The sequence below is a fragment of the Hyla sarda genome, chromosome 10 (genome assembly GCF_029499605.1).
Source record: "Hyla sarda isolate aHylSar1 chromosome 10, aHylSar1.hap1, whole genome shotgun sequence".
NCBI classification, from domain to species: domain Eukaryota; kingdom Metazoa; phylum Chordata; class Amphibia; order Anura; family Hylidae; genus Hyla; species Hyla sarda.
The window spans coordinates 30,179,199-30,198,090 of NC_079198.1; the positions used below are offsets into that span (position 1 = coordinate 30,179,199).

The 18,892-nt window shown below is 44.9% G+C and overlaps 1 protein-coding gene across 1 annotated transcript in view; it reads right to left on the bottom strand.

Annotated features, from left to right (window-relative positions):
• Positions 1-11: 11 nt before the first annotated feature.
• The window catches only part of KASH5 (KASH domain containing 5), a 250,514-nt gene continuing 231,633 nt past the window's right edge, over positions 12-18,892 (bottom strand). The window contains exons 19-20 of the mRNA XM_056541654.1: positions 12,140-12,316; positions 12-192 (exon numbers count right to left, since the gene is read on the bottom strand). Of these exons, the coding sequence (XP_056397629.1) occupies positions 12,163-12,316 (154 nt within the window). The 3' untranslated portion in view covers positions 12-192; positions 12,140-12,162. The remainder of the gene's footprint in view (positions 193-12,139; positions 12,317-18,892) is intronic.

Here is an 18,892-nt window from a genome sequence, read left to right on the forward strand (position 1 = left end):
TTGGTCCATTATGGCCTTTGAGCAACATTTTTGTACTTTGTACCGTCACTGGCATTTCTTAGTACCCACAGAAAATATCTAAGTAGAGCCGTAAAATGAATTAATTGGGTCTATTCTCCATTAAGAACCTTTATCATAATGATGCCCCTTCAGTAAGTGGCCACTCTCTTCAACTAAGGGCCTCTTGCAAGCCTAGAAAAAGCAACAAACACAGATTAGGCACATAATTATCCAGGTAATTTCGCCATATCTACTAATGATGATTAACAGAAAAAAGAAATGGACATCATCTTACATTAGCTCATATGGAAAAAAAAAAAACCTTCATAATAAAGAAACAAGGTACAAACAATAAGTGAAAGCATATATAAGACACAAAGCACAGTGCAGAAGCAGGCACATTCTAGGTACCCAGGTATACAGGTAATATTACTGGATCCAGGCTGAGTTCTTTAGAAAGGATTGTAGCTTCTTAGGCCATAAGATGGTATTTTTCTTCAGACAACTTAAATACACATTTACTTTTTGCTCTGTGACATGACACAATAGACACTTGGATAGAAACATAGATTGTGTTGGCAGATAAGAACCATTTGGACCATCTAGTCTGCCCAATAATCTGAATCCTATCAATAGTCCCTGGCCCGATCTTATATGAAGGATAGCCTTATGCTTATCCCATGCATGCTTAAACTCCTTCACTGTGTTTGCAGCTACCACCTCTGCAGGAAGGCTATTCCATGCATCCACTACTCTCTCAGTAAAGTAATACTTCCTGTACTTACCTAAAGTCACCGATGCCTCCGGTATCACTCTTCCATCCTTCTACTTCGTGTGGTCCCGCCAGATTTTGGCTTAGCAGCAGAACCCCTGCACCAGGAAGAAGACCGGCTGGTAGCTGAGCCACAGTGTGATGAATTGACCACAAGAAGAAGGAAGAGGAATACTGCGGAGGTCCGGCGGAGGATACCGGCATTCTGGGCAAGTTAAAAAGAATCTTCTATCCCAGAGTACTCCTTAAGGCGTAGGCAACCTTTGACACTGCAGGTGTTGTGGACTACATCACCTATGATGCGCTTATAGCCATTATGCGGCCAAAACATCATGGGAGATGCAGTCCACCACATCAGCAGAGCAGAAGGTTGCTTATACCTGCAATATAAAAAGACCTAAAAACAATAGCTAATGCCAAAATAATATATAAAATTAGAAATAAAATAAAGACGAGGATAAAACACATTTCACACCATGATATGTATAGAAGAGCCTTACCCAGAAGCTAAGTACAATGTTTTTGGTTCAAAAATAGAATGGAAACTACTGAGGATGGATGCACTGGTAATAAGATATAATGGAAGGAATAGGAGCAAACACATGGATTTAGATATCCCCCCTGCATTCTCCGTTCTGGGAAGTTTTCTATATTTTCACACATTTATAATACTACTGTTTTATATTGTGTTCTATATTAATGCACTGTAGGCTGTTAGCAAGGGGACTTTTATTTACACTGTTCCATATAATAGTATGTGAAATATTCTGGAAGAAGGGAGAAGCCTGCCTAGGCTCAGATTTACTTCCTTTAGAGGGAGGTAGTTAGTTGGAGGTAAAGGGAGGAAGAAATAGAGGCTTCAACTGTGGTGGCAGAAGCGGGGCATATAGTGACATCCACCTGACAGGGTAGGCAGACAAGGGTGTTCTGTACAGGGTGTTCCCAAGTTATACAATGCCCAGAAATAGTGCTGCTCCTCATGTACAATATATAAACAACCTTTTCGTGTGACCCCCCCCCCCCCATGTGGTAAACCCCAACAAAGAACCCCCCCCCCCCCCCAAAAACACACACTTTAATTATTCTCATTTAAAAAGTATATGTGCTATACTGAAAATTGCACTAGTGCCAGCAATGCATTAAAAATACAGGGGGAGATTTATCAAAACCTGTCAAAAGAAAAAGTTGCCCATGGCAACCAATCAGATCGCTTCTTTCATTTTTGAAAAGGCTTCTGAAAAATGAAAGAAGCAATCTGATTGGTTGCTATGGGCAACTCAGCAACTTTTCCTCTGGACAGGTTTTGATAGCTCTCCCCACAGGGTCTACGTTATGGGGTGTTATTTCTTACGGAACCCTTAGGCTAAGTTTCCACTTGCTTTTTGTGTGTGCTTTTTTCCCCCAAAAATGCAAAAATGGCCTCCATGTCGTTTTTTCATTGAAAAAACACTGTGGCCAGATGTTAGCTGTAAATCAATGAGAAATCGCTAAATTCTTTTTGCACTTTGCGTTTTTCAGTTTGGCGTTTTTTTAATCCTTTTGGCGTTTTTTATTCTTTTTTTATTTTTTTAAGCTCCTTGGCATTTTTGCAAAGTCGCAGTATGTTGAGCCTTTGGCGTTTTTCCCCCTGAAATTGTGGCGTTTTTCTCCCATAGAAGTCTATGGGAGTAAAAAAAAAAATGCCAAGAAAAAGATATGTGGGTTTTAACTTTGGCATTTTTGCAGGCAGGTTTTTATTCTTTTTTTCGACTTTAGCAATACACAAAAGTGATGGAGATATCTTTTTTTAATGAAATTTCGTAGGGTACCATTAAAAAAAAATATTAAAAAAGATACAGTAGTGATGGAAAAAATAGTATTTAACGAAATGTATCTTTTTTTATAACAAAATTTTAATACATTTTTAAACAGGGATCAATGTATAGATGCGGCCGACCGCTCTTCTATGGTCCCCTGCACTGACGTATATATACACCTATTCATATTTCCTGCAGAGAGCTGTGATTGGCCAGATGGTTCCAGCCAATCACAACTCTCTGTGGGAAATAAGAATAGGTGTATATATACATCAGGGCAGGGGACCATAAAAGAGCGGCCTGCCGCATCTATACATTATACAGGAGGATCACAGCGGGTGTCAGGAGTGATATCCGCTGTGATCTGTCCTTGTTACGCCGAGCGCTCCGGGTTCCCGCTCCTCCCCGGAGCGCTCGCTACACTCTCGCTCCCGCAGCGCCCCGGTCAGATCCACTGACCGGGTGCGCTGCGATACCGCCTCCAGCCGGGATGCGATTCGCGATGCGGGTGGCGCCCGCTCGCGATGCGCACCCCTGCTCCCGTACCTGACTCGCTCTCCGTCGGTCCTGTCCCGGCGCGCGGCCCCGCTCCCTAGGGCGCGCGCGCGCCGGGTCTCTGCGATTTAAAGGGACACTGCGCCGCTGATTGGCGCAGTGGTTCTAATCAGTGTGTTCACCTGTGCACTCCCTATGTATACCTCACTTCCCCTGCACTCCCTCGCTGGATCTTGTTGCCATTGTGCCAGTGAAAGCGTTCCCTTGTGTGTTCCTAGCCTGTGTTCCAGACCTCCTGCCGTTGCCCCTGACTACGATCCTTGCTGCCTGCCCCGACCTTCTGCTACGTCCGACCTTGCTTCTGTCTACTCCCTTGTACCGCGCCTATCTTCAGCAGTCAGAGAGGTTGAGCCGTTGCTAGTGGATACGACCTGGTCACTACCGCCGCAGCAAGACCATCCCGCTTTGCGGCGGGCTCTGGTGAATACCAGTAGTGACTTAGAACCGGTCCACTAGCACGGTCCACGCCAATCCCTCTCTGGCACAGAGGATCCACCTCCTGCCAGCCGGCATCGTGACAGTAGATCCGGCCATGGATCCCGCTGAAGTTCCTCTGCCAGTTGTCGCCGACCTCACCACGGTGGTCGCCCAGCAGTCACAACAGATAGCGCAACAAGGCCACCAGCTGTCTCAACTGACCGTGATGCTACAGCAGCTACTACCACAGCTTCAGCAATCATCTCCTCCTCCAGCTCCTGCACCTCCTCCGCAGCGAGTGGCCGCCTCAGGCCTACGACTATCCTTGCCGGATAAATTTGATGGGGACTCTAAGTTTTGCCGTGGCTTTCTTTCACAATGTTCCCTGCACTTGGAGATGATGTCGGACCAGTTTCCTACTGAAAGGTCTAAGGTGGCTTTCGTAGTCAGCCTTCTGTCTGGAAAAGCTCTGTCATGGGCCACACCGCTCTGGGACCGCAATGACCCCGTCACTGTCTCTGTACACTTCTTCTTCTCGGAAATTCGAAGTGTCTTTGAGGAACCTGCCCGAGCCTCTTCTGCTGAGACTGCCCTGCTGAACCTGGTCCAGGGTAATTCTTCCGTTGGCGAGTACGCCGTGCAATTCCGTACTCTTGCTTCAGAACTTTCCTGGAATAATGAGGCCCTCTGCGCGACCTTTAAAAAAGGCCTATACAGCAACATTAAAGATGTTCTGGCCGCACGAGAAATTCCTGCTAACCTACATGAACTCATTCATCTAGCCACTCGCATTGACATGCGTTTTTCCGAAAGGCGTCAGGAGCTCCGCCAGGATATGGACTTTGTTCGCACGAGGCGTTTTTTCTCCCCGGCTCCTCTCTCCTCTGGTCCTCTGCAATCCGTTCCTGTGCCTTCCGCCGTGGAGGCTATGCAAGTTGACCGGTCTCGCCTGACACCTCAAGAGAGGACACGACGCCGCATGGAGAATCTCTGCCTGTACTGTGCCGGTACCGAACACTTCCTGAAGGATTGTCCTATCCGTCATCCCCGCCTGGAAAGACGTACGCTGACTCCGCACAAAGGTGAAACAGTCCTTGATGTCAACTCTGCTTCTCCACGTCTTACTGTGCCTGTGCGGATATCTGCCTCTACCTTCTCCTTCTCCACTAAGGCCTTCTTGGACTCCGGATCTGCAGGAAACTTTATTTTGGCCTCTCTCATCAACAGGTTCAACATCCCAGTGACCAGTCTCGCCAGACCTCTCTACATCAATTGCGTTAACAATGAAAGATTGGACTGTGCCGTGCGTTACCGCACGGAACCCCTCCTAATGTGCATCGGACCTCACCACGAAAAAATTGAGTTTTTGGTCCTCTCCAATTGCACTTCCGAAATTCTCCTTGGACTACCCTGGCTTCAACACCATTCCCCAACCCTGGATTGGTCCACAGGGGAGATCAAGAGTTGGGGTCCCTCTTGTTTCAAGGACTGCCTTAAACCGGTTACCAGTACTCCTTGCCGTGACCCTGTGGTTCCCCCTGTAACCGGTCTCCCTAAGGCCTATATGGACTTTGCGGATGTTTTTTGCAAAAAACAAGCTGAGACTCTACCTCCTCACAGGCCTTATGACTGTCCTATTGACCTCCTCCCGGGCACTACTCCACCCCGGGGCAGAATTTATCCTCTCTCTGCCCCAGAGACTCTTGCTATGTCTGAGTACATCCAGGAAAATTTAAAAAAGGGCTTTATCCGCAAATCCTCCTCTCCTGCCGGAGCCGGATTTTTCTTTGTGTCCAAAAAAGATGGCTCCCTACGTCCTTGCATTGACTACCGCGGTCTTAATAAAATCACGGTAAAGAACCGCTACCCTCTACCTCTCATCTCTGAACTCTTTGATCGCCTCCAAGGTGCCCACATCTTTACCAAACTGGACTTAAGAGGTGCTTATAATCTCATCCGCATCAGGGAGGGGGATGAATGGAAAACGGCATTTAACACTAGAGATGGACACTTTGAGTATCTGGTCATGCCCTTTGGCCTGTGCAACGCCCCTGCCGTCTTCCAAGACTTTGTTAATGAAATTTTTCGTGATCTCTTATATTCCTGTGTTGTTGTGTATCTGGACGATATCCTGATTTTTTCTGCCAACCTAGAAGAACACCGCCAGCATGTCCGCATGGTTCTTCAGAGACTTCGTGACAATCAACTTTATGCCAAAATGGAGAAATGTCTGTTTGAATGTCAATCTCTTCCTTTCCTAGGATACTTGGTCTCTGGCCAGGGACTACAAATGGATCCAGACAAACTCTCTGCCGTCTTAGATTGGCCACGCCCCTCCGGACTCCGTGCTATCCAACGTTTTTTGGGGTTCGCCAATTATTACAGACAATTTATTCCACATTTTTCCACCATTGTGGCTCCTATCGTGGCTTTAACCAAAAAGAATGCCAATCCTAAGTCATGGCCTCCTCAAGCGGAAGACGCCTTTAAACAGCTCAAGTCTGCCTTTTCTTCAGCTCCCGTGCTCTCCAGACCTGACCCATCTAAACCCTTCCAATTGGAGGTTGATGCCTCCTCAGTAGGAGCTGGAGCGGTCCTTCTACAAAAAAATTCTTCCGGGCATGCTGTTACTTGTGGTTTTTTTTCTAAGACCTTCTCTCCGGCGGAGAGGAACTACTCCATCGGGGATCGAGAGCTACTAGCCATTAAATTAGCACTTGAGGAATGGAGGCATCTGCTGGAGGGATCAAGATTTCCAGTTATTATTTACACCGATCACAAGAACCTCTCCTATCTCCAGTCTGCCCAACGGCTGAATCCTCGCCAGGCCAGGTGGTCTCTGTTCTTTGCCCGATTTAATTTTGAAATTCACTTTCGGCCTGCCGATAAGAACATTAGGGCCGATGCTCTCTCTCGTTCCTCGGATGCCTCGGAAGTAGAGCTCTCTCCGCAACACATCATTCCTCCTGACTGCCTGATCTCCACTTCTCCAGCCTCCATCAGGCAAACTCCTCCAGGGAAGACCTTCGTCTCCCCACGCCAACGCCTCGGAATCCTCAAATGGGGTCACTCCTCCCATCTCGCAGGTCATGCGGGCATCAAGAAATCCGTGCAACTCATCTCTCGTTTCTATTGGTGGCCGACTCTGGAGACGGATGTTGTGGATTTTGTGCGAGCCTGCACTGTCTGTGCCCGGGATAAGACTCCTCGCCAGAAGCCCGCTGGTCTTCTTCATCCTCTGCCTGTTCCCGAACAGCCTTGGTCTCTGATTGGTATGGACTTTATTACAGACTTACCCTCATCCCGTGGCAACACTGTTGTTTGGGTGGTCGTTGATCGATTCTCCAAGATGGCACATTTCATCCCTCTTCCTGGTCTTCCTTCTGCGCCTCAGTTGGCAAAACAATTTTTTGTACACATTTTTCGTCTTCACGGGTTGCCCACGCAGATCGTCTCGGATAGAGGCGTCCAATTCGTGTCTAAATTCTGGAGGGCTCTCTGTAAACAACTCAAGATTAAATTAAACTTTTCTTCTGCTTATCATCCTCAATCCAATGGGCAAGTAGAAAGAATTAACCAGGTCCTGGGTGATTATTTACGGCATTTTGTTTCCTCCCGCCAGGATGACTGGGCAGATCTTCTACCATGGGCCGAATTCTCGTATAACTTCAGAGTTTCTGAATCTTCTTCCAAATCCCCATTTTTCGTGGTGTACGGCCGTCACCCTCTTCCCCCCCTCCCTACTCCCTTGCCCTCTGGTGTACCCGCTGTGGATGAAATATCTCGTGATCTTTCCACCATATGGAAAGAGACCCAAAATTCTCTCTTACAGGCTTCATCACGCATGAAGAAGTTTGCTGATAAGAAAAGAAGAGCTCCCCCCATTTTTTCTCCCGGAGACAAGGTATGGCTCTCCGCTAAATATGTCCGCTTCCGTGTTCCCAGCTACAAATTGGGACCACGCTATCTTGGTCCTTTCAAAATTTTGTGCCAGATTAATCCTGTCTCTTATAAACTTCTTCTCCCTCCTTCTCTTCGTATTCCTAATGCCTTTCACGTTTCTCTTCTTAAACCACTCATCATCAACCGTTTCTCTCCTAAACTTATCTCTCCCACTCCTGTCTCCGGTTCTTCAGACATCTTTCCCGTAAAGGAGATACTGGCCTCCAAAAAGGTCAGAGGAAAAACCTTCTTTTTGGTTGACTGGGAGGGCTGTGGTCCTGAAGAGAGATCCTGGGAACCTGAGGACAATATCCTAGATAAAAATCTGGTCCTCAGGTTCTCAGGCTCCAAGAAGAGGGGGAGACCCAAGGGGGGGGGTACTGTTACGCCGAGCGCTCCGGGTTCCCGCTCCTCCCCGGAGCGCTCGCTACACTCTCGCTCCCGCAGCGCCCCGGTCAGATCCACTGACCGGGTGCGCTGCGATACCGCCTCCAGCCGGGATGCGATTCGCGATGCGGGTGGCGCCCGCTCGCGATGCGCACCCCGGCTCCCGTACCTGACTCGCTCTCCGTCGGTCCTGTCCCGGCGCGTGCGGCGCCGCTCCGTCCGACCTTGCTTCTGTCTACTCCCTTGTACCGCGCCTATCTTCAGCAGTCAGAGAGGTTGAGCCGTTGCTAGTGGATACGACCTGGTCACTACCGCCGCAGCAAGACCATCCCGCTTTGCGGCGGGCTCTGGTGAATACCAGTAGTGACTTAGAACCGGTCCACTAGCACGGTCCACGCCAATCCCTCTCTGGCACAGAGGATCCACCTCCTGCCAGCCGGCATCGTGACAGTCCTTAAATCGGCACTGTCGGATACAAAAACTTTTGATATGTTGTAAAGCATGCAACCAATAGGTTTTGCAATTGCTTTCATTAGAAAATGTTTAGTATTTCATAATGCAAAAGTAAGTCAAACAACTGCCCCCCCTGCCAGATTGGACACTAATCCTGCTGTGTCCATGTGTCATGGACACACTTCCTTGATTGACATCTGTGAGTGCAGAGCTCAGACTTGGAGGAAAAATCCTCTCACTGTCAGTTTGTGTTCTGTTACTGTCAGTGAGGACATGCTGGGAGTTGTAGTTTTGCTAATGCTAGGGGAGATGTGAGCAGACAGCATACTGAGGGAGGGGGCGGAAACCGTCACAGTGAGGCCACGCCCCCCACCCTTTGAGAGGAATTCAGACTAGTGAGCTAAATTTAAAGTGTAATAAAAAAATAAATAAAGGTGCTAGACACATAAAAATTTGATGTACATTAGGTACTGAGTGATATATTTAAAAAAATATTTTTTTGTTGGAACTGACGGGTACGCTTTAACTACAGATACTACTGCTCCCAACATGGAGCACACTCTGCTTAACAGATTGCAAAAGGTGTCAGAAGTGACACTCGCTGTGATCTATCTATTAATGCCAATACTACAGCTCCCAGCATGGAGCAGAGTTGCTCTATGTTGGGAGCAGTAGTACCTGCAGTTAAGGACAGATCACAGCAAGTGTCACTCCTGACACCCGCTGTGATCATTCTGCATCCCTGAGATGTAGAGTGGCATTCTCCTGCGCTCACATTTCTGCTCTATACTCCGGCCGGCCACTCACTCTTTCATATTTCCTGATGAGAGCGGGGATTGGCTGCCATCATCTGGCCAATCCCCACTCTGGGCAGTAAATATGATGAGAATTTCTATTCACATCACTGGCCGGCCCGGAGTATAGTGCAGAGATGTGAGCACTGTATAGAGCCACTCTGAATCTCTGCTATATTATGGACAATCACATCGGGTGTCAGGAGTGACACCCAGGGTGATCTGTCTATTAGTACAGGAACTACTACGTCCATCATGGAACAGTGTGTTCCATGCTGGGAGTAGTAGCACTACCCAAAAAAAAAGGGAAAAACACACACACACACTACATTTTTATTATTGACGGCTACATTTTTAGTGCCCTGTCCGCCCACATAAATTGATACCTGTTTAAAAATAAAAATGTTGTTATAAAAAATATTAATTCCGTTAAATATTTTTTTTTACCATCACTACTGCATCCTTTATTTATTTCTTTATTTATTCTGGTACCCAACAAATTTTCCAAAAATGTCAAAGGGGCCAAAAATGCAATTTCCTCTCAAAGGCAAAAAACCCCAGAAAAGACGCAAGAAAAAAATGCCAAACACAGGAAAATGCTGTGGCATTTTTTCTGGAATTTTTTTCTTGCGTTTTTTTGGGCCACAAGAAAAAAAAAAAAAAAAAAGTGAAAACTTAGCCTTATGGATAAGCAGGTGAAGGTTGTATGTATTATTGGCTACTTGTATGTGTATCCATAGAACTTCTAAGACACCCTTCTATTTATCATCCATCAATGTCACCGACGTTGCTATTTAAAACTGGTTAAAGGAGTACAAATTTTTTCATATGAACTGGCTTCAGAAAGTTAAACAGATTTGTAAATTACTTCTATTTAAAAATCTTAATCCTTCCAGTACTTATCAGCTGCTGTATGCTACAGAGGAAGATAAATTGTTCTTTTCTGTCTGACCACAGTGCTCTCTGCTGACATGTGGTGTCCCGGTACTGTACACATACTGTACCTTGTCTTATAAGTCCCCAAAGTCAGAGTTCCTCTGTAATGATAGGATGTTCTTAGTGGGATAACCTCTAGTCACCTCTTCCTTCTTAAATTTTATGTGTTTAAAATATAAATAATGTATGGTGTCAATATTGCTTCCAGGACCTTAGGTCACATGATTGATAATTATATTGTTCTGCTAAGGTTAAGGACCTTTCAGGTCATGTGTTAACCCCTTAAGGACGCAGCCCTTTTTCACCTTAAGGACTGAGCCCTTTTTTGCAATTCTGACCACCGTCGATTTACGAATTAATAACTCGAAAACGCTTTTACCGAATATTTTGATTCTGAGATTGTTTTTTCGTGAGATATTCTACTTTATTTTGGTGGTAAATTTTCGGCGTTACTTGCATCCTTTTTTGGTGAAAAATCCCCAAATTTCATGAAAATTTTGCATTTTTCTAACTTTAAGCTCTCTACTTGTAAGGAAAATGGATATTCCCAATAAATTTTATTTTTATTCACAAATACAATATGTCCACTTTATGTTGGCATCATAAAATGGACAAATTAGAGGGCTTCAAAGTAGAGCAGCAATTTTCAAAAATTTCAAGAAAATTGCAAAATCTGAAGGGACAGATGTTACAGAACTACAACTCCCAGCATGCCTGGGCAGTCTAGGCATGCTGAGAGTTGTAGTTTGGCAACATCTGGAGGGCTACCGTTTGGGCACCACTGTAACAGTGGTCTCCAAACTGTGACCCTCCAGATGTTGCAAAACTACAACTCCCAGCATGCCCAGACGTTCCCCACGACATCCAGGGGTGGGCAGAACCCACTGTCCTGCACTGCCATTGGTCATAATCAGTTCTGACCAATGGCAGGGGATAGGAGGAGATCGCAGCACTGCGACCTCGCTCCTAGCCCTCAGGATGATCAGGGCTCTCACTGACTGCTCAGATCATCCCTATTTTCCGAGTGATCGGGTCACCAGAGACCCGATCAGCCCGGAATAGCAGAAAATCGCATGTCTGAATTGACATGCGATTTTCTGCGATCGCCGACATGGGGGAGGGGGGGGGGTCTCAGGACCCCCCTGGGCGATATGCCGGGATGCCTGCTGAATGGTTTCAATAGGCATCCCGGTCCAGTCCCCAACCGGCTAGCGGCGGGGACCGGAATTCCCAAGGGCGTATGCATACGCCCCACATTCTTAAGGACTCGGGATGCAGGGCGTATGCATACGCTCGGCGTCCTGAAGAGGTTAATGTCACATGTTGTACCACAAAGCTTTGTATTAGGACTGACAGGTATGGGGGACCAATAAGTTTGAAGCCCGCCCTTTTAGATATAAGGACGCTGTTATCCAATCCTCGCCCTCTTGGTTCCGGGTTGCAAAACAGAGAGAGGAGTTCTGTGTATACCTGCAAGACAAATCTAGGCCTAAAGCCGCTAACTTCAGCCGAATACAAAACCGTGAGTTCAATCTAACTCAATCTAACTCTAACTCTACGTGACTGCTGGACCTAAACAATTCCCCTAAATCCAGTGGAACAGCGTAAAGCAATTACTTCAACCTTATTGCCTATAAGGTCCCAACCAACCCTGTGAGGAACCTAAAGTCCGGTCCTCTGTAAAGACTGTTACTACGTTTAACCTGCATAAAATTGGCAGTAAAGTTATCTTCACTTTACTAAGATTCCTGTTGTGGACAATCCTTTATTCCTCCCTATCGTTCCTGGGACGGGTGGCGGTAGGCTATATACTATTTAAGGGTTAATCTAACACCCTTTCATCACTGCACAGCTACACACTACCTACCCTACACCCCCAAGCTACCACAGACACATCTGTCCATGTCAGGAACTGTCCAGAGTAGGAGCAAATCCTCATAGCAAACCTATCCTACTCTGGGCAGTAAGAAAGAACATCCCATAACACAGACTCTGGATGTGTAAAGAAAAAGCAAGCACAATGGTAGCACTGCCTAGTGCCATTACCTCAGGTAAAACAGGTGAAAGAAACCAGAAAAACTGCTTACCTGGGAGAGTTGAGCTCAACACTTTATATCGCCTTGTGACAATTTCCGAGGCTGCCACCGACAGAAAGCCCGTCACAGTGGAACAGGCATAGAAATGCAGAGAAGCTCCGGTCGCCTGGATTGTCCGGATAGGAAAATGAGGGTCTTTGGGGCGCACACCGTGGTGAGACGGATAAACTCCAGACACCATGTAAAATAAAAACATGAATTTATTACGGAAAATGTGTTTTGGAAGCTTGTGCTTCCTTTATCAAGTCTGAACAGTATACATAAACCAAGCCTTATATACACACTGATGTACCACATAAGTAATGACATCACAGGGTTCAAAGTATCATATCCGGCCCAGCAGGAGAAATGGTCACACACAGACATAAACATAGAAAATGTACATAAATCTAAAATTAACAGTCACAGTGTATCTTTAGGCAAATTAAAATCCATTAAAAACCAGTATAAAAACAGGACATATTTTTTCTATTAGTTCTGTTTGTAGGTATAAAGGTAAGTTCCTGCTCAGTATTTATTAAGACAATTGGCTGTGGTGTAGAAGATAGGCACACTCTTTACAATCTTGTTAATACCGTGAGCTGCAGTGTTGAAGACCCCAGTGGGTCAAAAAATTATAAATACAAAAAATGAAACAATATTACATTCTTATTGTTTTTTTTTATTTATTTTTTATATTTTTCATATGTAGATACATCTTTTTACTATTATTATTGCTACTGATTTGTGTTGCTATAAATATTGGTTATCATTTAGATGTTACATTATTATTAGTTGACACTCCTATGGAAGGGAAGAGCTGTAGTACCAAAAAACCACTAGATGGTGCTTAGTAAAGACTGGGGAGGGGACAATGAGGAGAAGGGGAGACATAACCTCCTCTGGTTCAATTTTAGAGTAAACCTAATGAGAAGAAATGACCAAGGAGGGTAGGTGATTTTGTTATTTTTAATAATTTTTTTTTATTTCCTGCCTGACTCACGGCGCCACAGAGGGGAAGGGAAGCGTGCGTGCGTACTGCGCACACAGCGTCCCCCTCCCCCCTGTGTCTCACTCGATCCCCCTCTCCCCTGCGGCGCAGTAAGACAAAAATGGTGCCTTGCTACACCAAAGAGGAGAAGTTGCCATGGAGCTGCAAGCTGCGCCCTGTGCCGGTTTGCTTAAGGTACTGTACCTTTTCCACCCCTCTGTTACCCCCCCCCCGTCACCCATGTCCACCCTACCCCGTTACCCAAGTCCATCCCCCGTCACCCATGTCTACCCCCCGTCACCCATCCCCACGTCTTTCATATCCACCCTCCTGTCATTCATGTCCACCTTGTCCACCCCCCTGTCCATCCCTGTCACCCATGTTCTCCTCCCATGTCCACCCCCCAGTCTACCCTGAACGGCACGTAAACATAGACAAAAAAATGCTCTAAAAGCAATGATAGATCACCCAGTGTTTTTAATGCATCACTGGCAATAGTTCAACTTTCAGTATAGCACAAATTCTTTTTAAATGAGAATGTTTTTAGGGGGATTTTTAGTTGGGGTTAACCCCATTGGGGGTCATCCCCAAAAGGTTGTTTATTTATTCTTATGCCCAGGAAACCTCTGGGGATTTTGGTAGTTTGCTCCTCATGTACACACCTAAAACGACAGGAACGGTTTAATTCATTTAGTGCTGGATCTGTCACATGATCAACAGTATATTCATGGTATATTTGTTTTAGCTAATTTTGATGGAGCGTATGATGGAGCCCCCAATACAGTGTATGTACATATGTGAGCATAGCCTTAGTGAGCAGATACCAAATGTTTCTAGGCAAACATCAAAGACAATTTTAGAGAGATTGAGGGAAGAAGTTAAGATATATCACTCTCAAATGAGCTACAGTCCAAGGTTTTTATACTTGTGATCGGGGCTACACATCCATGTTCATGATAACAATGATATATACTTACCTGTTATATAACACATTTAAACTTAACATATTGGTCTGAATTGTGCCCAATGACCGCGATGGAGGACATGCCTTTAGAGGGCAAAAAGTCAATCTGGTAGGGAATTAGATGTTGTAATCAAGAAACCATGGCCCTACCTTAGCACAAACCCAAGAAGTTAGGTGAAAGCGAACTGACTGACCTAGGAATCAATGCCTGGAAACTGAAGAGTTGTGGTAGTCATGCCCACTCTTGACCGAAACCAGAGTTGGCACTTGAGCAGGGTCAGGCCAAACCCAAGCCGATAATATCAGTGCGAGAATGAAACACTGTGACCTGTCAGGCCTAATGAATCTCATCATGTTTCTGCTAATAAGTGGCAAAATAGAAACTGGTAGCAGATAGGCACAACCATCACCCCCCGACTGACCTTGGTGGTAACAGCCTTATTGCCTGTAGATCAAACAATATCCTAACACCTTACCTGAAAACTATGCCAACCCAATGCCCCATTCCTAACTCCACTAGCCTCATGAGTAGTGTCCCACTGCGAGTGACCCACCAGCCATCATGTCTGTAATTTGCCTACCCAAATGTACCTGCAGACACTACCGCTCCATGCCTGAGCCATCGTGCCCTCAAGCTGGACAATTATGCAAATGATAATGCCGATGAAGCTGGCGCTAATAGGGCCGTCGACCGTGTGATGCACTCTAGCTGGAAAACATGTTGGTGACAAACCAGCATCAAAAGATCACCGAAGTGATCCACTAATTCCCTATATTTCCCATATATTTGTTGAAAGGTATAATCTTTATTAATTTCAAAACACCAACAAAAAAGGAGTTAAAATTGCAGTGTATCTCTCCTCCTGTATTATTAGTTATCTGTGCCAGCCAGGCATCACCTATTATCTACCTGTGTGTACCTGCAGTGTACACACGGTTAATGGAGGAGTCTACACTGTATATTAAAAAACCTGTCCTATGCCCCCCTCGACATGTTTCGCCGCAAGACGCGGCTTTGTCAAGAGGCTTAGGGGCACTGAATGAAAAAGCGCCAAAACAGGGGTTAAATAACCTCCTATTGTGACATCATGGTGGGGTGATATCCACTTCTGATTGGTGGGACACCATCCCATCCAATCATCCTCTATTTAATTGATGGACATTTCCATGCGCCTATTGCTGCTCTCATAGTTCAACCAATCCGCATAGTTGTTTATTGGTTGACTCGGTAATGCATCACATGATTGCTGCGTCATGATCTCAGAGCCGATGTTCACATCCGCCTCCTGCGCTATGACCCCTGCGCGAGCTCTTGTACCAGCGCCGATATCCACATCCACTTCCTGCGCCGTGACCCCTGCGCGAGCTCTTACACCAGCGAGCGTACCTTACTGTCGGAGCTGCGCAGTTCTATATGCGCGGGGACTTAGTCTCCACGGGCATTTCCAAATAGATATAATAATCAGTCACTATGTAATTTCATATGCGCCAGAATTTTTCTATATAAGGGCTGCATGATGTAATCTGCGCACATACTTGGTCTTTCATAGTGCTCCATGTTGATAGGGATAAGCTCCAATAAAATACATTATTGCTCTATATGATATTCTACATTATTCTATATTGTATATTATTATCACCATAGAAGTAGTTAGTGATAATTAAAAGGCAGCATATTGGTCAATCATGGTTAGTCCATCTACAATTCCCTCCCTGATGTCACTTCGGCAAGGTGTTTAATAATTGTGTTGATAAATGTACACGATGTTATATACATTATGGCAGCTATTCTAAATGAATGCTGAGAAGGTAAATCCCTCATTGAGTCCATTAGGGCTCAGGCTTTTAAGTCGCTGTATCCATCTTGCTTCTTCACGGAGTAATTTCTTATCTAAATTGCCTCTTCTGGGGCCCAATGTCATCTTGATTAGTCCCCAAAATTTAAGGGTCTGTATATCACCTCTATGAAAATTTCTAACATGTCTCGCCAGTGGGGTATCAGTCCCGGTGCGGATAGTGCTGAGATGTTGTGATATCCGTCTTCTCAGTTGCTGTGTGGTTTTGCCCACATATAGCTTACCACATCCGCACTGGGCAATATATATTACTCCAGAAGTCTGGCAGTTGATAAAATCCCTAATAACATATTTCTTGTTGTCAATTGGGTTAACAAATTCTTTCATCCTAGGCAGGAATCCACAAAAGGTACACTTCCCACAGGGATGGGACCCTTTTATTGTAGACTTGAGCCATGTTCTTTCAGTTTTTTCAACATAGAGGCTGTGAACCAGATGTTCTCTGATATTTTTCCCTCTCCTATATGTGATCGAAGGAAAAGGGGGGATGACATCTCTCAGATCATTGTCTGCCTGTAGAATAGGCCAGAATTGACGTAAAATATTCATTACCTGCCGACTATTCTCGTCAAAAGTGCCAATACATCGTACCGTCTTAGTTATTGTTCCCGTTGTCTGTTTACTTTTCAGTAGCTCCTGTCTTGGGGTGTCACGAGCCCTAGCGAAGGCTCTATGAAGAACCTTCTTAGGATACCCCCTACTGATAAATCTGTTGTATAAAGTCCTGCATTCCCGTAGGAATGCTTCATCTGTGGAGCTGTTTCTCTTGGCTCGCAAGTATTGTCCCACGGGGATGCCTCTCTTGAGGGGGGCAGGATGATGACTGCCCCACTCAAGAAAGCTATTGGTAGACGTGGGTTTCCTATATATGCATGTTTGGACGCTGCCATTGGGCTGCAGAGAAATCTGTAGGTCAAGAAAGTTGATGGTGGTCTGGTGAATTTCTGAAGTAAAAAACATCCCTATTGTATTGTTATTAAGTGTAGTGACAAATTGCTGGAATAGTGCTTCTGTGCCGTCCCAAAATAATAAAACATCATCAATAAATCGTGCCCAAAATAAAATGTGCGAGGTATACTGGAGATGGGTGTCTGTGAATACAATGGTGTCTTCCCACCACCCTAAGAAAAGATTTGCAAAATTAGGTGCACATGCCGTGCCCATTGCTGTGCCTTTGTGCTGTAAATAAAAGTGACCATCAAAAATAAAATAATTGTGTGTGAGTAAAAAGTGAAGGAGTGACAAAATAAATTGATTGTGCTCAATAAATTGTGTTCCTCTCGTGTTCAGGAAGTATTCAACCGCCTTTAGGCCCAATTCATGTTTTATGTTAGTATACAATGCCTCGACATCGAGACTCGCCACATATGTATTTGGTGGAAAAGAGATTTCCTGCAGTCTAGATACAGCGTCCCCTGTATCCCTAACATAAGACGGTAAGGCTTGGACAAATGGAGTTAACATCTGGTTCACATATTGACTAATTCCCTCCGTGAGATTTTCATTTCCCGATACAATTGGACGTCCTGGGATAGGTATTTTTCTTTTATGTATCTTAGGTAATGCATACATTGTTGCTATAGTAGGCTTCACATTCAACATATACCTAAATTCATCTTCAGTGATCAATCCATTATTTTTCGCCTCCGTAAGTATCAGTCTCAGTTCATTTAGGAATCTCTCAGTGGGGTTGGATTCAAGACGTCGATATGTTGTTTCATCCCGGATTAGTCGTCGGACCATATCCAGGTAATCATCTTTATTCATAATCACTATATTCCCCCCCTTATCGGAGGGCTTAATGATTATGTCCTGATTTTCTTCCAAATCACGTAATGCTTTATTCTCCTCACAGGTAAGATTTTGGTTTCCCCTCTTCCTAGGTCTCAACTCTTCCAATTTGGTACTAACCATTTGTACAAAGATGTTAATATTATCGAATTGTGTAAAATTGGGTGTTGTTCGACATCTAGGTTTTAAATCCGAAAAAGGTGGACTGGGTCTCCTTGTACCACTTTCACCTTCCTCTAGTAGTTCATAAAGATCACTCACCACTTGATTATCCAACCTTGCCTCTATATCACTGTCACGTGATTTGTGCACTTTGTGCAGAGCAAGTTTCCTTGCGAACAGATTAATATCCTTAATCCATTCGAAGGAATCAAATTGTGGTGTAGGTGTATAGGATAGTCCCTTTTTCAACAGCTTAATCTGATCCTTAGTGAGGATATATGATGAAAAATTGCATATCTGCATCTCATCCTTCTTCTCCTCATCTAGTTTTTCTTGTTGGACGGATACGCCCATTTGTCCCTGTCCCTCAACTGGACGCCTTCCCCTAAAAAAAGGGGGGATATGTTTGGATTCTGGCCTCCTGACATAATTTGTGCTGCCGTGGTTGTTATAGATGGCTGTATCAAAGGTGTAAACTGTAAGGCAGACGAATAAGATGTAATGGAGGCGGATCCCTCTCCATTTCGATTTATTGTTGGTATCGGCATATTGGGAGGCATTTCTGTTTGTATGGGACCTCCTTGTTGAGGAGCACCCATTTGTATTGGTCCTGTCTGTTGGGGGTGAACTGTACTTCCTCCCCATTGTTGTTGAGGGAAGCTAATAGGATTCGATAAATTATTATTAGCTGTATGGGGGTTTGTCACTATGCCACCTTGTTGTGTCTGATACTGGATAATACCCTGTGCTTGTGATTGAGGGTACTGGTAGTTATGGTTATTGAATCCCTGATGTTGATTAGGATTTTTAGATCCTCTATATCCAGTCTTTTTGTTGTAAGGAGGTCTTTTTTTGTGATATTTGTTTTTGATCTGTTGATTGAACTGATATTTTGGTGTGTTAGTTTTGGACTGATCATCTGATTCGGAATAATCAGATTCGGAGATATCAGTATATTTATTATAAGAGGTATCCACGGGTTTTTTAGTATATATTTGTCC